Source organism: Ruditapes philippinarum, unplaced genomic scaffold (assembly GCF_026571515.1).
Source record: "Ruditapes philippinarum isolate M1 unplaced genomic scaffold, ASM2657151v2 ctg1566_1_1_1_1, whole genome shotgun sequence".
In the NCBI taxonomy this organism is placed as follows: Eukaryota; Metazoa; Mollusca; class Bivalvia; order Venerida; family Veneridae; genus Ruditapes; species Ruditapes philippinarum.
The window spans coordinates 13296-40521 of NW_026864347.1; the positions used below are offsets into that span (position 1 = coordinate 13296).

The 27226-nt window shown below is 34.5% G+C and overlaps 1 protein-coding gene across 2 annotated transcripts; it reads right to left on the minus strand.

Moving 5' to 3' along the window:
- Positions 1-1829: 1829 nt before the first annotated feature.
- LOC132725282 (sushi, von Willebrand factor type A, EGF and pentraxin domain-containing protein 1-like) lies at positions 1830-27226 on the minus strand. Of its 2 annotated transcripts, none has more exons than XM_060710380.1 (8): positions 26932-27226; positions 24720-24888; positions 22769-22964; positions 22310-22482; positions 20005-20244; positions 10256-10423; positions 9758-9930; positions 1830-2050 (listed from the first exon to the last, which is right to left on the minus strand). In XM_060710380.1, the coding sequence occupies exons 1-8, from the start codon at positions 27196-27198 to the stop codon at positions 2024-2026; spliced, it is 1413 nt and encodes a 470-aa protein (XP_060566363.1). In that variant the 5' UTR covers positions 27199-27226; the 3' UTR covers positions 1830-2023. The 2 variants fall into 2 exon arrangements, with proteins under 2 accessions (XP_060566363.1, XP_060566362.1); XM_060710379.1 differs by having other exon boundaries at positions 1831-2053.

Below are 27226 nucleotides of genomic sequence, written 5' to 3' on the forward strand. Positions count from 1 at the left end.
AGGAGAGGCTGTTGGTGTCAAGCGGCCTGCCTTACAAGCGGTTACTGCGCACTAGGGACTCGCCCTCCCTAACCCCCTTCCTCGTCGTCCCTTCCTACTCTGTTCGCTCCCCTTAACTTCAGTTTTGCTATTTGAAGCTAACCCCATTCGACACGAGTCGTGCCGCCTTATACGTAATCCCGAACTGAGAAACGCATGCAGACTTGCCGTTGTACATCATGGTGGTTTGTTGCGTCATAGCTTTGGTAACTCGGGAAGACAAAACTTGTAATAAAATTAAAAGCCGGCAAATTTGACTTTTTTTTCATCGGAAGCATTCCCTTAAAAGGTGTAAGTCTTATACCAATTGACTGTTTCACGGTAACGTTTTATAACTTTAATGTATAACTATTGCAGTTTTCCTGGAAAACTGGACTAATCACAATGCTTTCGCGTCCAGCTTAGACATTTCAAGTCTATTTTAAAGTCTTTAAAAGCAAATGTAGCCCATTGAACACCATGCAATTGTTACCGCTGCCTTCTTTTGAATATAAATGTATCTGATTCATATGGAAGACTGACGGAAAAGGCAAGACTGAAGGAAAAGGCCGAAAAATTGCGATTGAATGAACGAAAGGACTGGTGTCTTCCTCCCCGTGAAAAAGCTGGAAAGTCGCCATATGAACATATGTCATCCAGTTCTTTTGGAAATTTGGCACCACGTACGTGTTATATTCTAGGCATTACAAGACATCACTTGCTACCACAAGATCTCGTTATAAACAGACAAGTTTGATTTTAAATCTTAGAAAACAAACTTATGCTATCCCGGCCAGTTATTTAATATAAGAAATATCGCACCCAGTCAAATCTTCTGCCGATGCCTACGGAATGCCGTTAGGGCCATCGCCTATGAATGTGTTGATCTGAAACGCGAAAGTCGATAGTACGATGGTGAAAACGCGAAATCACGAAACTACGATGGTGAAAACGCCAAATTACGATGATGAAAACGCGATAGTACGATGATGAAAACGCGACAGTACGATACTACGATAATGAAAATGCGATAAACTTTCGTGTTTTCACCATCGTACTGTCGCGTTTTCACCATCGTAGTTTCGTGATTTCGCGTTTTCACCATCGTAGTTTCGTGATTTCGCGTTTTCATCATCGTACTATCGCGTTTTCACCATCGTACTCTCGCGTTTTCATCATCGTACTGTCGTGTTTTCATCATCGTACTATCGCGTTTTCACCATCGTACTGTCGTGTTTTCATCATCGTACTATCGCGTTTTCATCATCGTACTATCGCGTTTTCATCATCGCACTATCGCGTTTTCACCATCGTAGTTTCGTGATTTCGTGTTTTCACCATCGTACTATCGACTATCGCGTTTCAGATTAATAACTCATCCGAAAACTGACGGAAAGGTCGAAAAAAAAATGCAATTTTAATATTGAACGAAAGGACATTGGGTCTTCCTCCTTCAGAAAAAGCTGAAAAAGTCGTCAAATGTTTTTTATAGTGTTGACCAAACAAAAAAAAAATGTATGATTAACTAGCGTTTTGGTATAACCACTGTTGTTAGCTTATAAAGAGATAGTCACCAACCCCGATATATTACGAGACCATATATATACATACATATATGTTTTTACATAGCACTGCATACGCTATGATTTTTTTTTTTTTTTTTGGTAGAAAATCAGTCATTAATTAAACATGCTTTAACAATTTTATTGATCGTTAAAAAAACAACGCACACTTTATCCACAATAAAATGTAGTTGCACTGTACTGGTATATGTAAATTTGTTAAATACTCGTATATTTCTCGTGACGAGTTTATTGGTCAAATACAAGTAGAGGGTTTTTTATTTCTACCAAAACAGGCTTTGAAGTTATTTCCGTCGTTACCAGCGATATGTCCGAGAATGAAAGATGTTGAAATACATTCCTGCCACATCTGTTCAATATGGATAATGAAAACTATATGCACACTATGTTATACTCATTTGAACCTGACAGTGTTTTGGATGTTAATATAGATCTTCGTAGAAATCTTGCTGCTGAAAAGTAATGATATTGTAATAGCAAAGTTACATAAAATATATACATATTATTATGTTATTGAAAACTTGAATAAATAAATATCTTCACGAATAATATACAGTAAACAACATTTCTAACTGATCACTAACATTTTATTTCTTTATTATTCTTTACTTATTTTTTTTCATGGAGAAATGGATTGTGTATATAAAAAATGCAGATTATGTGAAAATCTAAAAAAATCAATTATCACAGTAACGTAACATTTGATAATGTTTCAAAGACCAAAATAAATTCACAAGGCTATCAACTCTTCAATGTCATATATTTTTGACATAAACCAAAACGTAAAATTCAAACAAGTACAGGTAATTTCCTAGCATGATTAAAAAAATCATAGTAATTAAGAAAATTATAGCTGAACGTAAAATTAAAATAAGTATGGGTAATTTTCCTTGGATTATTGAAAGTTATAGTTTGAAATTGAAACACGTATAAGTGATTTTCTTTGCATGTTTAAGAAAACTTATAATTGAAACACATTTGTGAAAAAACAAATAAGAATCGTTACTTTTTGAGTTATCTGCTCCTGCATTTGAGTTTTTAGCTCTTTCGGGTCATTTTCAAGTGTAGATATCTTGAAACAGTGGTAACCAACACCTCATTTTATTTCAATTTCATATTTGTAAGTTTATTTCCTATCATAGTGAAAAAAAATGCCGAAATACTATGTGACAGATTAGAAACGTTTCATAAAGATATAATGTATTCTTATGGTCAGCTGAAACAGGAACAAGTACGCGTGCAGGAATTAAAACAAATACAGTGATGAATACACGTACTGTGGTGAGTACACGTACATGGATGAAAACACGTACTGGGACGATTACACAAAATTGCAGGGATTAATTCACATAAAGGGATGAAAACATGTATGAATACACGTACAGAGATGATTATACGAAATTGCAGGGATTAATACACATAAAGGGATGAATACACGTACAGAGATGAATACACGTGCATGGATGAATACATGTACATGTAATTGCAGGGATTAATATGCGTACATGTATGAATTCAAGTAATTGCAGGGATAAATTTACGTTCATGGATGAATAAAGGTACATACAGGAATTGATTCAAGTACAGGGATGACTACAGGGATTACTACATATAATTGCAGGGATTAATACATTTACATGGATAAATACACGTACAGGGATGAATATACGTACATGGATGAATAAAAGTACGTAGGGATAAATACACGTACAGGAATGAACACACATCCGTGGATGAATACACGTACCTGCAGGGATTAATACACCTACAGTTGTGATTACACGTATGTGCAGGGATCAATACACCAACAGAGATGAATACACGTATGTTCAGGGATCAATACACCTACAGGGATGAATACACGTATGTGCAGGGATTAATAGACCTACGGAGATGAAAACACGTATATGCAGGGATTAATACACCTACAGGGATGAATACACGTATGTGCAGGGATAAATACACCAACAGGGATGAATACACGTATGTGCAGGGATCAATACACCTACAGGGATGAATACACGTATGTGCAGGGATAAATACACCAACAGAGATGAATACACGTATGTGCAGGGATTAATACACCTACAGGGATGAATACACGTATGTGCAGGAATTAAAACACCTAAAGGGATGCATATACATACATTAATGAATATATGTACGTGCTGGGATTAATACACGTTCATGGATGAATATAAGTGCAGATAAAGCACTATGTATGCCTGGCTAAAAGAATGCATTACTGGTCCTGGTGCTGGTACTGCAGAATGTACTGCAACGATTTTGCAAGTACTGGTACTGATACTGAATTACTCTTACAAAGATTTTGCTGCTACTGGTACTGGTCCTGCATTACTGTCTTAAAAAGTGGTACTGCTACTGTATTACTAGAAGATCTTTTGGTTTTGATAAAAAAAGCATCAATTTTTCCCAAAAAATAAAGCTGTAAATTACATTATTTTATTTTTGTGAAAAAGTAAGTTTTCAAATCTATAGATAATTTGCACCAAAGCAAAATAAACACTTATTAATTGCTTCCACTCTAAATAATTCTATTTCAAGTGATATTGTTAGCACCATGTAAAAAATGTTATTTACTTTGGTATAAATTGAACAGAGGTGTGAAGGTATGAAAGGCAACAAAAGACTGTTGTGTTTTTAATGAAAGATGATTGCATTGTATTACAGTTGACTGGTTACTAAACAATGAAATATGACATGAATATATGTTGTAAATTATTGTTTGTAAAAAGTATGTTAAAACTATAAAGTTGTAAAAATGTTATTTATTCAAATTTTAATGAATATATAAAAGTATAGTACTGCTACTTAATTACTTCACCAAAAAAGTACTGGTACTGCAGTACCGAGCTAAAATCTAGTACTGGTACTGCATAATTTGCCAAATACTGGTACTGGTACTTAAGTATTACACCCTTAGTACTGATGCTCTGCTGGCTAATCAAATTTTATGACTATGAAATTTTTAAGGATAAATCCATACTATTTTCGAACAAGAACGAGTTTAAACACAAACCCCCCCCCCCCCCCCCCCCGGCTCAGAATCTTGTCAGTAACAATATTTCAAAAATGCTTACCCATTCACTCAGTTGAGGACGGAAAATTGCCAAAAAAAAAAATAAACAAAAAGTTATATAACTTGGCAGAGTCATGGCGTTTGTAATTGCAAAACATAATTTGGCAAGTTGGCAAGACATTGATGTCTTGTAATGAAGTTGAAAAATAGTAAACTTTATTGAACCCAGCAGCCCTAAACTTCATCCGAACTTACAGGACCACCTAAGGAGAAGAACGTATTGATACGGAGAAGAACGAATTGCCACGGATCTATACGGACCTAATGCATCCGTCCACAACCTCTTGCTTGCTCATTTTCAAAATGCGTCAAAAGAATAGAACACAAAGAAAACGAATTGCAGCGTTCAATGATTTTGGCGGAGAGGATACAGCCTAATCGCGTCCGAACCCCGAGACACATCAGGTCCAATTAAAGTGAATTTCTTGAAGAACGCTGGATCCTCAACAAGTTCGGCCATGGGAGCCTCATTCTCTTCGTAAAAGCCTATCTCTAGTCCACCATCTCGTCTGTCTTCCCTTACCTGATTAGATATAAACTAGTAATCATAAATGAAAACTGTTGATCAATACGGCTTCTCTTTTAATTTTAAGATTTGCTGTTCATCTTAAAATATGTAAAAAGCTTGTAAATTAATCTTATTATCACTCAATGGCCAGTGTCCGAGGCTAATGAGACACTTCGTTCCATGTACATATTTACTCCATTTTCACGATCTAATGTTTGTAACATATGTAACATTAAATGTTTTTCTATTTCTTATGAATTGTAGTACGATATTAATATAAATTTACTTTTATGCATGTCATCAAGCAGCTCGACCACTGCCTCCGAATTCTGAGCCATTTCAATATAAAGTTGCAGCCAGTAAATGGCAATTATCATTTATTATATGTTCCTGCAAATATATAATGTCTGTTTTTAACAAGAAGGTAGTATTTATACCCTTGAGAAAGTACCTGATACTTAATTAATCCGTACTAAACAGTGGTGGGCCGAACCATTCCGTACCGTTTCGTGTTGCAACGCAATAAACCGTATAGAAGACCGTGCTAATCCTTGCCTCTCCGTAGTACAACGTATAAAGATCGTGGCTTTCCGTGACAATGCCGTTATAATCCGTATTAAAACCGTAGCTTATACGTAGGGTAACCGTACAAATACATAGTTCTCCGTACCAAACCGTGGAAATCCTTGACAAGTTGGTGGACTACGAATCAGTACGGACTATTACGGTTTTCGTACGGACCAGTACGTTTTAGAACGGATTAATACGGACTAGTAGGGATTCGCTACGGTTGATTTTTCCGTAGCAAATTTTTGTGCATGTTCAAAAATTGTCAAGGATCGCTACGGATATACAAGGACTACTACGATTGATTACGGTTACAATACGGAGAGCTACTGACCAGTACGGGTAGCTACGGAGGATGCCGAAATTAATCCGTGGCTCTTCCGTGGGCGTATTCCGTGAATATGTGACCGGGGTATTAGGCATGTTCCTTGTAAATATGAGGCACTGGTAAAAAATACAAGGGCCGTTTAAAAAAGTGTAAAAAACTGTTGTCATTACAAGTCCCAGCAGTGGACTATCCAAGGTATGTTCCTTCCAAATATGAAAAGCTTCTGGCTATAAATAAAGGCTGTATAAGCCAATGTATAAAAATCTATTTTTGGCAACCCTGACTATGGCCCACTGACCACTTGCTCAATCCAAAAACTATGCTAGATATCTTCATATCAAATATGGACATCTGTCAATAAATAAACGCTTTGTGGGCAAAAGTGTAAAGATCTATTTTAAGCACTGGTGACCATGATTGACCGAACCCTAACTCAATTGAAGGATACAAATTATCATCTTTTCGAATATGAAAAATATCAGTTAAAAAAATAAAGACTATTTTAGTAAATATGTATAAATCTATCATTGGTGTTTTTGACCTTGACACACTGACTCCTAATTCAATCGAAAAGAATAATAACATGCAATTTATTTTCCAACCAGATATGAAAGACATCTGTCAATAAATAAAGGCTATATGGGCAGGAGTGAAAAATGTATTTTTAGCACGGATGACATTGACCCAACTGACCCCTAAATTCCTAACTCAATCCAAAGGAAGAAAATCATGTTATCATCCTACTAAGTCAAGAAATCTATTTTTGGCATCCTTGACCTTGACACACTGATTCTACCTCAATTAAAAGGAAGAGTTTCATGTAAGTTGTCTTCCTACCAAATATGAAATACATCTTGTCAATAAATAAAGGCTGTATAGACAAACGTGTAAAAATCGATTTTTAAGCACAGGTGACCTGGACCCAACTGACCCCTAACTCTATCCAAAGGAAGAATACCATGCAAGTTATCTTACTACCAAATATGAAATACATTTGTTAAGAAATAAAGGCTATATGGGCGATAGTGTAAAATTCGATTTTCAAGCACAAGTGACTTTGACCCACTGACCCCTACCTGAATCAAAAAGAAGAATACCATGCAAATTATTTTCCTACCAAATATGAAAGTCATCTGTCCATAGATAAAAGTTGTATGAGCAAAAGTTTACAAATCTATTGTATGCACTGATGGCCTTGACCCAACTGAACCCTAATTCAATGCAAAGAAAAAGACCCCATATTTTTGTTCCTAAAAATATAAGAGACACCTGTCAATAGAATAAGGTTAATACCACTGTAAAAAAGTTGGGTGACCCTAAATACATCGCCTAGCATTTTATATATTACATGAATGGCATCAACTATAAAAAAAATAAAGGCTGCATGAGCAAAAATGTTTAAAATTTTTTACACTAGTGACATTGACTTTGATCTTAGAGACCCCTTACTCCAAAAATAAATTTGAGGACCATTTTAAGTATCCGCCTACCAAATATGAAAGATATCATTAAATAAATGAAGTAATTAAGAGATATTTAATATAAATCCAACTTCCCGGAAAAGGTTAACCATACAAGGCCCTATTTAATAACTGGGAAAATGGATGGCACAGTTATATAACTTAGCAATATTATGAACTTTGAATTGATAAATAAGTGTGGTAATTATGAAGCCATTAGTATAGATAGAACTTAAGATAAATCCAACTTGCCGTTGAATTAACCAAATATTCATTTTTTAAGTGCTGAAAAGACCAACTTCTTGGTAAAAATGAAAGTCATAGTTATGTAACTTGCCCAGATCACGTACTTTGCGTTGATTAGTAAGTGTGTAAAGTATAAAACCATTGGTATAGGTAGGTTTTGAGAAAAATCCAACTTGCTGTTTTAGGTTAACCTCGTACGCACAGACTGACGGACGGTTCAATTAATACATGCCCGGGGATATAAAAGTGTATGCACCTAACTTCTTAGAGGTCCTGCATCAATGAATTAAACATCTTTTTTTGCACAACTGACTTATAAGTGAAGCAAAATATTAAAACAAGGTTAACTTCGTCCGAGTATCTTTTTAAAGAACATTCTTATACACAGGTAAAAATGCACCTCATGTTAAACGTATGTGAAACACATGTTTTCACATGGTAGAAACATATATAGTGTCTCCAAGAAAGGTATCCCATATGTTTTACATATAGTGCAGACACATGTTATTCATATGTTCTTCATATGGATACACATGCATAACATACGTTTTTCATATGGTAAGAAACATTGTTTTTTCCAAGAAAAGCACATTCTATGTTACATATACGGTAAAGACTTATGTTTGTCACAATCATATGGATACACATGAATATTCATGTTTTTCATTGCAAACGGTATATTGTGTTCCAGAGATTGTTTGAACTTGATAATTCATAAGAATTACCAAGTATTTAGTGTTTAACATCATTTGCCAACCAATGAAAAAGACAGACATTTTTGTCAATTTTGAACTAACATATACATAAGTCACAAATGGAGGACGATTATTATTTGAACATTGATCAATTAATGCACCACAGGCACATGCATCAATAAATCACCCATTTACTGGCGAAGGGTATTTTAGTTTTCATTATTTTTTGATATGGATTATGATTATATATACATGTATATATATAATATATATTTATAATATTATATATATATATATATATATATATATAATATATATATATATATATATTATACTATATTATATATAATATATATATATATATTAATATTTATATATTTTATTATATTTAAATATATATATATTGAATGACGTAACTGGTAGATGAAAATGCGTTCCTTAAACTCAGACACATTTCCTATTCCAAGCTTGCCAATTATTAACCATTAATTATCTTATATGTTATGCATGCAGAAGATTTTGTTTTTGAAGAGTCAACTTCTGCATCAAATTATGCTGAATTGCAAGCTAAGCTTCCAGCATAGTTATTTCATATGTCCCGATTAAAAGGAAATAATAAGGAGGTTGACAGACTATCCCCGGAAACAAATCTACTATCGCTACTTTATAGGTATATCCCAATCCCTCTCAATTAAACAACACTTTGGCAAAACTATAAATCTGTCGATAGTTTCATATAAAAACGTATATTGCTTTGACTTTGCATACTGGCATTTGCAACTATGAAGAAGATTTTTTACTTTATGTATTTTAATATGTATATACAAATTGATAGATTTTAGTGAAAGGCCTTTGTTAAAAATTGATTTAGAGTTGCACTGAGCTTTTAGCCTACAATCAGCCCGTTGCTTTGTTTTTTAATATGAATCAATCGGCTGCCCTTAAAAAATTTACACGGTTGTCAACTGGACAAAACATCTTAACTAAACCACTAAATTATCGCGGAATGATTTATTTCTATAAAATGATCATGAATTACCTGAAAAATCAAAGACAATAATGACTTTTTCTTGGCAATTTTATGCTAGAGTTTACCATTTTATCATAATCAATTCGGCGCTATAAATCCAAATCAGTTTCAGGAATGGGGAAATATTCCAAATCAGCCTGAAACGATTACGCACCGTGATTAAGTCCGTGTGACCAAATAAAAACAATAGAAGAGAAGGGGAACAGTGGGTTTAATAGTTACCTCACAGATAGGTGTGTCGCCTTCCCAGAAACCAAATTCCCCGCAATATCTTGTGGAACGACCAACCAATACATATCCTCGTTCACACCTGTAACGAACACGATTACCATACGTATATCTATCACCTTCGGTCCAGCCGTTTAAAATCCCTCCTGGGTGTCCGCATTGTACCGCTAAGTTTCATAACAAAGGAAGCATTATATAGCATTGTAGATTTTAGAATTATTTTTTCTTTCACAATGCATTATACAGGTTTTCTAAATATATTGTTTATTAATCTATACATGAAAATAAGAACTGTTATTTTGTTAAGTGTTTTTTTTTTCTTACAGATTGTGCCTTCTTTCAGGACTGATAATGTGTTTTTATCACTGTTATTCCAGAAGAAATCCATACGTGTAACGTCTGCCATATTTTCACTCATTGCACCTTTGGAAAACAATTACAAGAAAACAAGTTACAGTGTTTATAATATACAATAACAATTGGTAAACATACTTGCACATACTGGATCATTGCCCTCCCATTCCCCGGTAACAATACACAATCTTGTTCTGCGGCCTGTAAGGTCATGTCCTCTATTACAGCTATAACTAGCCTCTGATCCCGGTGTAATATCGGTGTATGTAACTATGCCGTTGTCTATATCATCTAGTTGAGGACAGGCTGTAATTTTAAAGAAGAAGTTCTGACTTTCAATGCATGCAGTGGTATAAACTGGCTGGGATGAAGTTAAACGAATTCTTGCAGTAATTCTGCAAGAATTCGTTTATAATAAAAACTCTGCTAGCTGATACAAATAAAAATAAATTAGAGTTCGTAATATGGTTTAGATTGTAGTAAAGATAGCCTTCATCTACCAAAAGGAAATAATTTTAAACTTGGTACAAAATATGCCACCTATAGCTTTATTACAAGTTGTAATTTACAGATTTCAAATTGAATTATGATCTTGTTATAAGTAATCTGTTTTGTATGAAAACCGATTACAGAAATAAATAAATAACATGGTATAAGTATTGACACAGGGAATGTATCCATGCATTCAAAAGTAGGGCATTTGTGTGAGGAAAAAATAACAATTTCCATTTATTTCCAGTTATTGCTTTTTTTTACATTAAAGCAATGCACTTTGCTCAGTCTGAAGTGTTTATATCCTACAAATAGAAGGGAAAAAATGATGGCTGTTTGTACCCAAATATAGGAGTATAGACTAATCCCTCTATCTCAGTCTCTTTGCATCTAAATTTTTGATTTTTATTGATTTTAAATCTCAGGGCCACAGAATCCAGGATACAATAATACGTCAAAAATTAACATACATCTTAATTTTTTAAAGTTTAAACACAATTACAATATTCAAAAAGATTGTTGATCATAAGTTATACGTACGAATACAATCCGGGATCTTTTCCAAAAGAATTAATTAAGCATAATAAGTTTTCGGAAAATTTAGAAAAAAAGAAGAGTAGGAAATATCATTATATTTAAAAACAATCAAAATATACATATACAATATCTAAGAAAATATCATTATGATATTGTAATTTTCATTGAATTTATATTAAAAAAAACTAAGCTTCAGATTTTTGTTGTTTAGCGATTCACCTAAGAGTTTGCGCGTGTGTGCGTGCGTGTGTGTGTGTTCTATAGATTATATAGTGAACTTAAAAAATCTTCTTCTGAAAAACCACTAGTCCAATTTCAACCAAACTTGGCAGGATTGATCCTTGGGTGAAGGCCTCCCAAAGTTATTAAAAGAATTGCATTTTATGCAGAAATCTGGTTGCTATGGCAACCAAAAGGAATTATAAAAATAAATAAAAAAAATCTTCTTGCAAAGACCCAAAATGCCTAGAGCTTAGATATTTTGCGTAAGGCATTTTCTGGTAGACATCGTTCAAATTTATAGCCCTGGGGGTCATTGATTTTTACTATATGTACAAGGCTTAGAGGTTTGATATTTGGTATGTGATATCATCTATAGGTACTCTACCAAAGTTGTTCAAATTTTGCCTCTAGTGTCAAAATCAGCCCCGCACCGGAGGTCATAGGTTTTCCTTATATGTATATAGTAAAAACTTTAAAAAAATTCTTCTCGCAATGGACAAATGCTATATGTAGATATTTTGCATGAAATATTGTGTAGTGAACCTCTAGCAAGATTGTTCAAATTATAGCCCTGTGGTCAAAATTTGCCCTGTTCCGGGGATCATTGATTTTCACAATGTACAGATGTTTTCTGAATTGGAGAAATGAAATGTTGTTTGTGGATCTGTATCAAGATTGTTTTGAATTAATACCTTGGGTCAAAATTTTGCCTTGCCCAAGGGGACAGTGACCTACTTTCTTGTTCTTTGATGTACAGCAATGAAATTTTGACCATTTGCACAGTTTTAGTTGTAAAATTGAATTTTGATATCAGGTGACATAGATTTTGATGATGTGACATACTTTCTTGTCCTTTGATGTACAGCTATGAAATTTGAACCATGTGCACATATTAAGATGTAAAATGAACTTTGATATCAGCTGACCTAGATTTTGACAAAGTGTCTTACTGTGTAGTCATAAAATTTAGGCTGTATGAAATATGACCCTCACCACCAAATTCACTAGACGCAACTGCATTGATATATTCCTATTCTGATCTTTTCTTTGAATGACAATAGATTTAACCACTAATCTGATAATAAGAATTAGATAGGTCAGGAATCTATGCATTATGACAATCTTCAATTCACAGACGCTATGGGGCCAGATCCTCCCCCCCACCCAACGTGATACGCCCCTGAAAACACTCTATCAAAACTGTTTTAATATTTAAACACGAATGGGACATATATTACAACGATAAAAAAGGTTTTCAAATAATTTTTACATATATGAAAAAATACCGTATACCATCAAGTCTCAATAAAGTACTCATCCGAACAATTACCTAGAAAAGAATTCTGACCAAGTTTCATGACAGGTGAGTCAAAAATGTGACCACTAGAGTGTTAATAAGAATTATCCATATTTGAGTATTGTGACCTAGTTTTTGACCCCAGGTGACACATATTCGAACTTGACATAGAAATCATCAAAACATACTTCAGACAAATTAACAAGATGTTTCTATTTTTAGCTCCTGTGACCTAGTTTTTCAGCCGAGATGCCCCTTGTTCAAACTCATCCAAACAATTACCTAGACAAACATTTTGACCAAGTTTGATGACAATTGAGTATGAAATGTGACCACTACAGTGTTAACAAGGTTTTTCTTTTTTTTTAGCTTCTGTGACCTAGTTTTTCATCCGAGACGACCAATGTTCGAACTCATCTGAGCAATTACCTTGAAAAGTATCCTGACAAAGTTTTATGATAATTGAGACAAAACTGTGACCACAAGAATATTAACGAGGTTTTTCTTTTTTAGCTCCTGTGACCAAGTTTTTCAATTCAGAGATGACCCATGTTCGAACTTATCCGAGCAATTACCTAGAAATGCATTCTGACCAAGTTTGATGATGATTGAGTCAAAAACGTGACCACTAGATTGTTAACAAGGTTTTTCTACTTTCTTCAGTGGCATAGTTTTTCATCTGAGATGACCCATGTTTAATCTTATCTGAGCTATTACCTAGACAAGCATCCTGACAATGTTTGATGATGGTTGAGGCAAAAATGTGACCACTAGAGTTTTAACAAGGTTTTCTATTTATAGCTCCTGTGACTTGGTTTTTTTTATCCGAGATGACCGATGTTCGAACTCATCCAAGCTATTACCTAGACAAGCATCCTGACAGTGTTTGATTATGATTGAGGCAAAAATGTGACCGCTAGAGTGTTAACGTATAAGTGTGGACCGACGACGGACGACGGACATTCAACGATCCTTAAAGCTCACCCTGAGCTAGCTCAGATGAGATAAATAAACATGTTCCTACACTACTATCTAGTGTTGTATTAATGCGGTGGCATAGCATTTTCCACAAATGCAATCTTGTTTTTGTGTGGGTTGTTTTTATTGGTTTTGTTTTTTATAACAGCGGCAAGTTTGAATATTTGAAGCTTTTAAAGTGCGTGTATTTATAATGTTTCCGATTATATTATCGCAACATTGATAAGATCAGTCAGTCATACGGGGTATGATCAAAAAGTTATCGGTCCAATATACTAAAAGTCACTACACTGACATAAACAACTTATAGCCAATACCGATATCTTATTGAAGATTACTGACCAATTTACACGCGGTTTTACACAGATAAAGTAACAAAAAGCACATTTTGATCAGGAGAGGGGTGTGTCATTTAGACCAAATGGAGAAAGTTGAAATCAGAGCCGTCAAAAATGTAAGTAAGGGATGTCCCCCATGGAAATCAATGAAGACTTCATGGATACACTTGGGAAGGAGTCCCCTTCCTACAGCATTGTGAAAAAAATAGGCTGCTGAATTTGAAAAAGGCTGGGAGAGCATTGGAGATGATGAGGTCTGGTCATGTGCGATAGAAGGCAAGACATGCGAATCATTGCTAGGGAAGTGGGTATTAGATTGGCCCCAAGAAAGTTGACTGACGACCAGAAACGGACCAGGCTTGACATTTCAAAATATCGCTACGAGGATGAACCTGATTTTATCTACCGGATCGTAACTCAGAATGAAACATGGGCCCATCAATTCTTCCCCATCCCCCATATTCTCCGGACTTGACCCCTTCGACTTCTACCTTTTTCCGAAACTGAAAATCGAGCTTCGTGGTAGACGTTTTTGGAGCAATGAAGGTGTCATGGAGGCGATCAAGGAGTTCTTCAAGGACCTAAATAGAGAGTTCTATTTTGAAGGGTTAAACAAGTTGGAGCACAGGTGGGCAAAGTGCATTGATGTAGAGGGCGATTAATTTGAAAAATAAGACCATTAGTTGGGTTCTGTAACTACCGGAAGTACATCGGACCAAGAATATTTTGATCAATCCTGTACAAATACATTCAGCCAGAGTGATTTCGAAAAAAAGTTAAGGATTTCTGTGAGCCGTTTTCAACAAATATCCCTGTTGTATTATGGGTATATTTATTAATATGTACACAGAGCGTGCACTTGTAATATATAACACAGACACGTGTTACTAGTTCTATCGTTTAATGATACTCAATATCCCAAGTATATAAGTGGCGGGAAGATAATGGACATGCGCATTACAGTATAAGATATTATTAAGATGAAACATATGTTTACAATATACAACATTCCCCTTGTTTAAAAATATAAGCACATTTAGTATATTTCAAACTAATATTTTAAAAAACAATTATTTAAGTATATCAAATATAATTAATGATCTTTTAATTATGACATTGAAATATACATGTATTATTAATATATACAAGCAAAGTTTTTAATCCTTTCTAAATGTCACTGATTTACAGTTTTACTAATGGCTATTTCAACAATTATACAAATGTTATCACTTTGTCCAATCTTTTCCACAGTAAAGCTTATTCGGTTTCACCTCTCTACCTGACCTAGTGATTGTGAATGGTTTCGATTTACCTGGCACATTTGCAAGAGATAGGGACTCTGTAGGGGTATTTTGACTTGTTTGTTCACTTAAAATAGATTCCTAGTGTTCATCGACTTTAGATGGTTGCTGTGTTTGTTTTTACAGGTCAGATAATTCAGGAGCTTTGTTGTGGAAACGGCGATTTCTACGATAAACAGCACCGTCAGGGGTCTGCACGTGTAATGAGTGTTCATTATGCTGTGTTATAACCTTGGCTGGTTCAACGGTTCCCAGTACTTATCTTTTCGAATTCTGACAGATTCACCGATTTTTAAAGGTTTCATTTTGTGCGCATTTTTATCGTAATGATTCTTGCTAATAAATTGTAATTCTTCCATTTTCTTTCTTGCTTCACAATGATTTACTGTTTTTGGCAGAAGCTGATTGTTAGTTGTTGGGAGAAGCGCTGGACTTGAGGCGTCTGCCCATTAAAAGTTGAGCGGGTGACCATCCACATTTTAGTGGTGTATTCCTATATTCTAAAAGGGGCAAAATAAGGATCTTTATTATCATCCTTAGCTTTCTGAAGAATGCGTTTTTTGCAGTTTTAACATATACTTCACTAAGTCCATTTGAACTTGCATGTGTGGGACTTGAAGTTTCGTGTTTAATGTTCCATTGTTTAAGGAAGTTCTGAAATTGTTCGCTAGTAAAGCATGTCCCCATTGTCAGTTTTTTTAACTTCTCACAGATACCAAAATCTGCTGAGATGTACCTTAATTTTTCTTAAAATACAAGTACTAGAAGTGCTTGTCAATAGGTCGAACTCAAAATATCGACTGTAAGCGTCAACAAGAACCATAAAATCTTGACCATTCCACGTAAATAAATCACATGATAAATAATGCCATGGTCTTTGGGGTATATCATGAGGATGTAATGGTTCTTTTTTATTTGAGTCTCTATATTTACAACAAATCTGGCACTTAAGTACATAATCTGTAATTTGTTTTGACATTGATGGCCAAAACATTATATCCCTAGCCCGTCTTGTCGTTTTTCTACACCAAAATGACCCACATGTACTGCGTTAGTCATGTCCTGTCTTAATGATTTTGGTATTACAATTTTTTTGACCCTTAAACACAATATTGTCTTCAAAAGCCAATTCGTCTCTATGATTCCAGTATTCTGATACCTTCGTAGGGCAATTTCGTCTGTCGTCAGGCCATCCGTTAGAAATGACACTAATAAGCGTTTGTAACTGAGCATCATTTTGCGTTGCTGTTTGAATTTCCTGCAATTTTAAATCACTTATCGGTAGTGATTTCAGTACAGTGTGTACATGTGTTTCTAATCCGTCAATCAGATTAGGAAAAGTGTCAGTTACGTAATTCCGGCTGAGAGCATCTTCCAAGCGGAATATCTTTACCTCTACAGTGAATAACATAGAGGTCAAAATCTTGAAGTTGTAATAACATTCGTTGTAACCTAGGCGGGGCACTATAAAGTGGTTTTCTCATAATAGATACTATCGGTTTACAGTCAGATTCAACAACCGTGCGCCTTCCATAAATATAATGCTTAAATCTAGTGCATCCAAATAATATTGCCAGCATCTTTTTCTATTTGTGCGTATCCTGTCTCGGTCAATGTCAGTGTTTTTGAAGCGTATGCAATTGGTTTACCATTTTGTAATCAACAAACACCCAAGACCCTTTGGACGAAGCATCCAATTGTAATCTATCAGGCTTTCGATGACTCATAGTAACTGAGGACAGGTGCTTGTGTAATCACGTGTTTAACCTTGTCAAAAGCGTCAGATTGGGCTGAATCCCATCTGAACTCTACGTCATTGAGTAATAACTATCGCATCGGGCTAGTTATCTCCGAGAGATTTTGTGAGAATTTTGTCAAGTATGTAATCATACTCAGCAGGGTTTCAAGCTCAGCACGATTTGCAGGATTTTTCATTTCGATAATTGCGCTAATTTTTCTCAGGGTCAGGTTTCAGTCCATCAGCACTGATCACGTGACCGAAATATTTAACCTCTGTTAGACCTATTTTCAGTTTGTCAGGGTTAAATCGTAAACCGGCTGCCTTTGCTCGGTCGAGTACGTTCTTAAGGTTTCTGTCATGTTCTGTGCGTGTGCTTCCAAAACACTAATAAGTCGTCAATTTTATTGACGTCACACCCTGTAAACCTTCAAAATGTCTCGTCAATTTTCCGTTGGAAAAATGTCTTGAGAACTTCTTATGCCCATTAGGAAGTCTTAAATATTTGTACCGTCCAAATACCGTGTTAAATGTCGTTAGTGACGATGAGTAGTCGTCTAATTAAATTGACCAGTAACCTTTGGTTGCGTCTAGTACACTGAAGTATTTAGCGCCATGCAATTTTGACGTAATGTCGTCAATAATACGTAATGGATAATACGGCCTTTGTAATATTTTCATTCAATGCTTTTGGGGTCAAGACAGATTCTAAGCTTACCGGTTGAAGGTTTTTCAACACATACTAGTGAATTTACCCAGTTTGCAGGTTTCTGTAACCTTACAAAATAATTTGTTTTGACTCCATTGAGTCGAGCTCTTTTTTAAGCTTATCTCTGAGTCCAAAAGGTACTTTTCTAGGTGGACAAACAACTTGTACAGCATTTTCCTTCAAATGCAATGAACATGTTCCAGGAATAAACCCTATCCCATGAAACAATTCTTTGTACTCTCTAAGTACAGTGTCCTTACTAAGGTCAGATGCGTCAATAGACTCAATCTTATTGACCGAATACGTTAATCTTAACAGATCTAAATCTATAGATGTTTTGAGGGCTTAACAACGGGGTAGCAGAAGTCTCAACTACATAAAATTCGGAACACACTGATTTGTTATTGTATTTACAGTGTAACCATAATTTTCCAAGCACTGGTAATCGGTCACCTGTGTACGAAGTTAACCTTGCTTTGGAGGCTTCCAAAGGGTGTTTTTATTTTCAGTTGCTTAAATATGTGATTTGGGAGGCAATTTATTTGTTGAACCTGTATCAATTTTGCAATTAATATTGGTAAACTTATCTTGTGTGCAAATCAAAAACATTTACAAAACTTTGATCAGGAGAGAGATGAAAAAAGAATTTACCCGTGTGAACAAAGAATTCTTGGCCATTCTCGCCGTCAGATTCACACAAGTAATCCACAGTGTCACCTTCATAATGTAAACTCGTGTGCACAGATTTAAATTTACATTGTTTTGAAAAATGATTTAATCGTCCACATTTGAAACATGTTTGTCCCTGTGCTGGACATTCACTAGAATTGAAATGTTTATTTCCACATCTGTCACATTTTCTATAATCTTCAAATCGTTGTTGTCGTAATGGTTGTTGTTGCTGATGAGGTGGCATCTTCCGGTCTCTCTGGTGTGCATTTCTTCCGTTGCCTCGTCTCCAATGTCGATTTATCGCATCAACAGACTGTTTGAGATGTCGTAGATCCGCTAGCGATTGCTTGTGCCTGAGACTGACTCAATTCGTACGTATGAGCAACATCAATGCATTTTCAAGTGTTAGATCTTGAGCCTTCCACAATCAGTTTTTCTCTGACTTTGCTAGATCTTACTCCAAAAAACAATATGGTCGCGAATAAGATCTTGCTGCATGCCCACAGGATAATCACAATCTTTGATTAGCGTTTTAAGTTCTGTAACGAATTGTTCAAAACGGTTCGTTTTCCCCTGTGTGCTCTTGATTTAAAAAGATATCTGTTGTATATAATGTTACTTTTTGGTTTGCAATATTCTTCGAATTTATCATAATATGAATTAAGTTTTCTTTCTCTGATCGTTTTTGAAAAGTCCCATGTTTGTCGGCCCTTTTCACCGACCCATAACATCAAAATAGTTGCATTGAATTTCTTCCGTTTTACTTGCCAACGGCCCTTTTAACATGAAATTCTGAATGTTCTTTGAATCTCTTAAACCGCACTGTTTAAGTCCTTCGAATCCCAGTCCATACGCGGATTCTGTTTGATGATTATTTTCCATATTTCTTATAACTCCGTTATAAACATACAATTATTAAGCGTTTTACTGTAAAAATTATAATCCGTTTACTTCTGACACCATGTTGTATTATGGGTATATTTATTAATATGTACACAGAGCGTGCACTTGTAATATATAACACCAGACACGTGTTACTAGTTCCATCGTTTAATGATACTCAATATCCCAAGTATATAAGTGGCGGGAAGATAATGGACATGCGCATTACAGTATAAGATATTATTAAGATCAAACATATGTTTACAATATACAACAATCCCTTAATGTTTTATAACTACATGACATTGGAATGCATTTCCGTCATTAATTGTCGCTGTTTCTGGATAGCGATATGTATTTAGAACTAGATCTACAGTACATTTAACAAGATTTCACCATTCTACTCTTATGTACATGGCCTGTCCTAAGTCAGCCAGAACGGAGCGTGATAACAAAATGGACGCCAAAAGATCTCAAAAGGGCGTCTATGGGGCAGAGCATCCGCCATTTTTTTTAGAATTTAAATACTTTATCCATGTACCTCGAAATCAGTGAGTAGACTCCGGCGGGGTAAACAGTATTCTGAGTATTCTCTTAAAGGAATTAACATTTGCTCTATTACTCAAGAAGCATTCTATTTGAAAAGAAAAAAAAACACTGAATGCCTGGCTGAATGGCGATTTCAAATTTTTTTTGAAAATCCTAAACTTGTATCTTTTACCTTTACAAAACTCTACAGTGGTCACAGTGACGAAACGTTTTGACTTCACGGAAACATCCTTCCAGGCTATGACGTCACCCATTAGTGATGAACAGTTTTGTCGCAGTGATTCAATATCTCTTAGAGACAGACTTCTACTCCACATGTTTAGCTGTGAAATTTGACCAATGAAAGATTCGGCACTGGCAAATCCTCCTCCGATAATATCCTGTTCTTGACCAATGATGAACTGTCCGCCACCTTTGAAAGAAATCATTCTTTAAACATGCCTTATAGAGGAAATATATTATTATAATTGTAAAGATTTTTGACTGGTTATATGGCCTATATAAACGGTTTGTTATATTTCCAAACAACCGTTTATATAGGGTTTAAATATTTATAACGAATTTATAATACAACATGCATTATTTTAGCCATTTAAGTTAGATTTCTTTATAAATTAACAACAGCCATGTATATTATTAGTGAAAACGATTTTTTGACAGGTTATATGGCCCTATATAAACGGTTGTTTGAGCGTTATATTGCAAACAACCGTTTATATACAGCCATATAACCTGTCAGAAATATTGTAAACGAATTTATAGTACAGCAAGCATCATTTTTTGAGGAATAAAGAGATTTCTGTATATATCGACAGTAGCCGTGTATAAAAAACGTCACGATTATCCAATGAAAAGCGACATAACAAACGTGCAGTATTGAAAATTATAGCATAAAATCGGCTATTTTTCCCTCTTTTGCCCATGTTATAACGGGAACAAAACCATGTGTTAACATAGTTTTAGCCCGGTTATACCTATGCGCAATACATAGAAGGCCACTTAAACAAAAAAATGACAATTTGCCTGTTTGCCAAAGTGCTATATATTGAAATTATGGATTCGAGGGTCTTAATCGCATAACAGCGAGCAGCATTCAAGTCAAACTCCTTACAGTGATTACCTCCCTTGGCAGAATTGTTATCACTGCCTTCAAAGACGTCACATGATGATGAAAGTCCCATATGACGTAACGTCGAAATTCAAATGTAAATATCGACCGTTACAAAGAAAATCTAACGTTTTTTTCCTCTTTCTTTTTTATTTTTAACTTTTAGTGCCTACGATCGATATAGTTTATCAAAAAATTATCAAAAGTATACAAAATAACGAAAAATAAATTCAAAAGCTAAAAAATATAAAATATCAAAATATTGTCCCGGTATACAGTAAAATATTCTCATATTTTTAAAATTATTTCTAAATATTCATATTATTTATTTATTTATCCATAAACATTGTTTAATCAATGAGAAAAAACTTAACTGCTAGATAAAAGCAGTAGATTCTAAATAAAACAATTTTTGAAAAAATATAATATATCAGAAATTCTGATATATTGGGACCTTGATGGCAGAGATCTACGCCGAAGAATTAAGGGGAGATCACTGAGTGGAGATTGCATTCAAGTAACTATGCGGAAATACGGCGTATAGACATCGCCGCTAATCTTGGTTGTCGCCCTTTCTAAGAAACGGGCAGTTGTCAATGCAATGTAAACAATAAATGTATATGAGAAAATGTTGTTTTATTGATGTTAATATTGATAAAAGCTATTTATATTTCTTTGAGAGAATAGAATCTAATGTTTAGTGCCTGATGTTCTTTTAATTTGAAAAAAAAAAAAACGATTCTGATGTCACTGATCTTTATTACTACCGTCAATCTGAAATCTTTCTAAGAATTTCTGATAGTCATGTTTTGTCTTGGGAAGTGACATTTTAATGTGTTTTTTTTTCTAGAGTTAATAAAACTCCAATGATAATCTTTTTAAATCAATTAATAAAAATCGAATTTTTGAACGGTTCTGAGCATAGTTGGTCCCGGAAAAATAAAACGCATACGTAAAACATGTAGAATTGGATAAATATACCGTCCAAGCTCAAGGATTTAATGTATGTGTTTTGTATTAAATATACATCATGATTCTTTTTTAAAATTTTATGCTATAATAGCGTCAACGCACGTTTATTTCGTGTTATAAAGTCTGGAGAGTCCCTCGGAACTGTTGGAGCCCTTGCCCTACCGGGCTCGCTCGGGCACCAACTGTTCCTCGGGACTCTGCAGACGTTATAACACGAAAAAACGTGCGTTAACCCCATATAAAAATATAAACCATATGATGATCCAATGAAAAGTGACGTTACAAACGTATTGGAAAGACAACATGTACTTTCCTTTTATGAAACTCGATAAATTTCAAAGTCATATACACTGCTGTTGTTCATACAAATAAGAAAGAAATAGCATATAAACATAACCTTTGATGGTTTGTCCATTCGACAATCTTCTACCACTGTCCATTGGAATGCCATCCATATAGAGTCTCCACTCCCCTCTGTTTGACGCCCACATGACGCAGATGTGATGCCAATCTCCAGTGTTGGCTTTGGCCGTAGTCGTTCTTTTTTCACCATTCACATAAAACGTAAACCTTAAACAATGATGGAATATGTTATATTTTGGTGAAAAGGGTAATCTTTTATGCATTGCCTGAAAATTTAAATTATGTTATCATATCAATATATGTTATAATCAAACTATCTGTTTTTATAACTGGTAAAACACATGTACATGGTTATGCAAACTGAAAAAGCTTGATTCATAAATAAGAGAAAACAGTTATCAATGGAGACTTTTTCAATGTCAAATTTTCTAATATCAATTCCGTTTAGAATTATTGCAAATCTTTTATATTTCTCTTTTTCAGTTTTTCTCACCCGTTATAATCAGTAAGAGTAAACATATTGTCGCCATCCTCATTGGCATATGAGAATGGCGTGCCGTTATTCATTGAGTCGTCTGTTTTCATCCAAAAGCAGACGGTTGCAGACTTTAAGTTTTGCTCCATGTCAACATGTGCGCATTCCATGTAAGTTTCCGTGGGAAATTCAAGTTGAAAAGTACTGCCGATATCTGTAAAATGAACAATGAAACTGATGTAGCAAAAGCAAAAAAATACATTTCTATTACGTTATAATTAAAATAATCGTTTACATCACAAAATGGCACAAAAATAATTCACACTCATCACATATTGTTTTAAACTACTGCATATTTATGCTTAGTTAAAATACAATGTATGTTCAATGGATGACAAATATATGGACTGAGCATGACATTTACTGGTTAATTATAACATGGCTATTGAGATCCAAGTGTGACCTGGACCTTTGACCTGCTAATTTGGATCGTGTGCTATACACGTTGTCTTGTTAAGCCACATATTTATGCCATTTTTTTCAAAATTCATTCATGGATGGCAATATCGTTGATCGGACACAACTTATCATGCACCTTAAAAATATTGAAATCTAAGTGGGACATTGACCTTTGAGTTACAAAACTGGGTCTTGAGTGTAACACACCGTTTTACACGAAATATCCGCTACTTGTTTCACAAAAAAACTTTAACGATTATATCATGACTTTCGGTATCCAAAAATGACCTTGACCATTAAGATGTTGGTCTGGCTCTGCAGCATAACACGACCTCTTAAAGTTACAAGATATTCATGTCCAATTGTTTTAAAATTAATTTATAAATGACAGTTCGTTGACCGGAACAATCTCTATGTACTTATAATCATTCCCTTTCAAGTTAAATACGACTTTGACCTGTTAGCTAAAACTCTGGATTGTGTATCAATGTACACAATCGCAACTGCTCGGCCCTTTCATTCAATCTTCGGATAAGGGCCTCGAACACATGAATACACAGAACGGATGCGGTATTTCGGTCTAACCTACGCTAAGAAACTAAACATGTAAACAAATAGTAATTTAATGCTGGGAGTTGTTGACAAGTTATATAATTATGTTGTATAAGTTCACCAAAATACCTGAATTCATAGGTACAAAAGCAAACAATACATTATTTATATATTTATTATTATGGTTGGGGAAACTGAAAGTACAAAAAAACAACCTGTTGACATTCAGTCGGATTTGTTTAAAATTGAACATCAGTGGGCATATTTAAATTACAAATTGTTGTCACGACATATTTTCAAGCATATGAGTACCGGAACAGACATTAGATGTCAAATATATACATTCGTTTTACATTATCTCTGTTGCTGTTTACATCTGAAACCACGTTGTAGAACTACTTTCGATCCGTATTGTTTCCGAGGTTATTATAGATAATAGCCGAGGCAGTTCCGAATGTCAATGTACACTAACACCATTAATGCCAGAACATTTTTAAATCCATCCACGAGGAATGTTTTTTTTTTTTGTTTTTTTTTTTAACAGACACGACCATACATTAATTTTTATTTAAAATAAATTTTATTTCAAGAACAAATGTGTGACATTTTTTAACTTTGACCTACAAATCTAAGTATTGCATAAAACACATCGTCTCATTGTGTCTCCCATAAATATCTAAAAATCTTTTCACGTATGACGAAATTAAAGACCAGACGTAAAGGAACGTTAGAGTTATTATCATATTTGTAAAAACAAAACAAAACAAGGCACATAATGCAAATAGATAATATGCTTCATATTGTGTTTTAGTAGCTGATGCTTGATGTAAAGGTGTTTCTAGTAAAATCTATACATTGAGCTGTATTGATAAATTTTGTGAATGGTTCTCGTGACGTCTTAAAGAAATATATTCGAGACACTGCCAATGATCGAAAAATAGCTACATAATAAGATTACCTGGGGTGCATTTTTTGCTGTCATGTACGTACATAAGGCCAGCTTGACATTTGCTTGTCATTTGTTCGGAATCCTCAACATTGCTGTACGTCTTGCTTGGTATACAAACTTGCCTAATCGTATCATGCCTTGTGGTCAAAGAGTCATGCTTTTCTTTTATAGCGGTCATCTGTAACATTACAATGTTTTAATATAATTGTAGGCATGGCAGTATCAAAGCACTGAAAGTACTTGAAGCCACTATAACATTGTATAACCGGTCAGTGAGCTTTTGCAAAATGTAAATTTTTTCGGCAGTATTTCGCAATCATTATTTCGCCCGTGTGTAAATGAATACAATAACTGTCAAATGGAAACTTGCCATCATGTTCTGCCATTTTAAAATTTTTCACAAGAAATAAAATTGTTTGCAATAGGCAATAAAGATTCTGTATGTTGTAATTAAGGATGTAACATACAGTTAAGTGAAATATTAATATGTATATAATTATTCTTCTTAAACAGTTTCCAAATAACCATGAATATGTTAAGTATGTACAAGCAATGTTTATATACAATATAATTAAACGTTAAAATTAATGCAATCATTTTTGTTGAAAAAAAATGGCTTAGACTTTATCGAAAATAGATTTCTAATTACATGAACCCCCCTTTTCAACATGAAATGTTAAATTCAGTAACATCTTTACAAATACATGTAATGCTTTTTGAAACTAACTATATTTGAGCATCCGATTTATGTTATAAAACAATAAAAATTATACGTTGCGGTATCTTTAATTATCAAATAATTTAATATTTATTGATAGGAAATATCATTAGAAAGGTGTCACTGGTCATGATAAATGTCAATGTGAAATTTTTAAAGGTCAAATAAGCCTTAAAATGCTATCATTTGTGGTATTTTTCAAAGTATTTTTTATTTATTTTTGATGTTCCGTTACCATATCATTAAAGTTGGATATACCTGGGACATCTTTTGCGGTTTTGGCAATAAGAAAAAGTTACAAAATAGCGATTTTCTCTACAGAATGGTCTCACGGCCTCGATCATTTTCTGTTCAGAAAAAAACCTCTTTAAGTAGAAATATAACCAGAATAATATACATTGACTTAATTCTTACAAGTGCTTTATTCGATAAAACAATTATTTTAAAAGCGAGCTTTACGGTATCGTAAGTATCATCACAAGTGATGGTTTTGAAAACGTTTTTCTGAAGTACACCAAAATAATGGGTAATGATTCAATCGGAACGACCTCGGCTATTAACTATAATAACCTCGAAAACAATACAAATTGAAAGTAGTTCTACCACCTGGTTTCAGATGTAAACAGATGAGAAGGATCGCCGAATGAACGCCGTGACTATCCACGGCGCCTGTACTGAGATTGTACGGCGTCTCTATCTGTATACGGCGTTTTTACGGAGCTGTATTTCAGTGCAGTGTGAGCGCCGCGAAACACAGTGAACGCGTAAAGAACGCAGTAGAAGCACAGTGAACGCGTAAGGAACGCAGTAGAAGCGCAATCCGAACGCATACAATCGCCAATGAAAACGCCGTAAGAACGCATTAAAACGCCGTGGGAGCTCAGTAGCAATGCCATGTCATCAAAAATATCAGGGTTTTTTATTTAAATCGTCCATGCCAAGGTCAATCTTGTAATCACATGGCAAGATGGCGGCAAAGTACTGACTTTTTAAACCTATCGGAATCAATTAGGTAGTTTATGTTCGTACAATGTAATAAGTTTGATATATGTTGATACTCGGCTTATCAACAGATTATCCATAGTTTTATCGGTGGATATGCTCACTTTACTACATAAATGAATACTAGCGTGTCAGATTTCTGGCTCGATTTTTGGTGGACTTTCCCTATGGGCCTGTCTTCAGCGTTCATGTTATATGTTACAGTATATAAACGGGTAAGCTGAAGTCTTTAAGCTAGGACCACAGCAATGTTTTCGCATTTGGAACGCATTTGGTAACGAGAATCAAAAGTTATTCATATATTTTTTTTGCAAGAACTTGTTTCACAGTCGAGCTAAAATACATTTGTTAAAATTTAACTATCAAAAATCATGCCTCTTTAATGTTGGGATCCATTCCAGGTATTTTACAGAAAACTGTGGTTCGGTCAGGCTTTACTTTTTTCTAAAAACAAAATAAATTTAGGACGTTTTTATGTTCATATGTAAGAAAATAACTCACATTTTCCGTGAACGTCTGCAAGGACTGTTGCATCTGCTGAAATTTCTCCTCCAACTTTGAAATGGCTTCGGCATTTGACTTTTCTGCTTCTATTCCATGTTTTATCTGATGAAAATCATTTTTGAACCCATTGATACTGATTTCTGCCTTGATAATTCTCTCAAGTGTTTGAGTCTCATAATGATACTTTGAACAATGCAGCTCGTCACCTATTTCTCCCTTACAAGAGAATATTAACACATATAAAATTATCAAACGAGCGCACATCCTGTATGAGAGTTGCAATGTGCATAAA

Bases quoted from the DNA above. Each gene is read 5' to 3' on its own strand.
- LOC132725282 (XM_060710379.1), bottom strand. From the start codon at position 27,198: ATGTGCGCTCGTTTGATAATTTTATATGTGTTAATATTCTCTTGTAAG. The intron at 24,889-26,931 runs GTGAGTTATTTT...GTAATGTTACAG, and splicing joins TGCAGACGTTCACGGAAAAT to ATGACCGCTATAAAAGAAAA. The intron at 20,245-22,309 runs GTTATGTTTATA...TTTCTTTCAAAG, and splicing joins GAATGGACAAACCATCAAAG to GTGGCGGACAGTTCATCATT.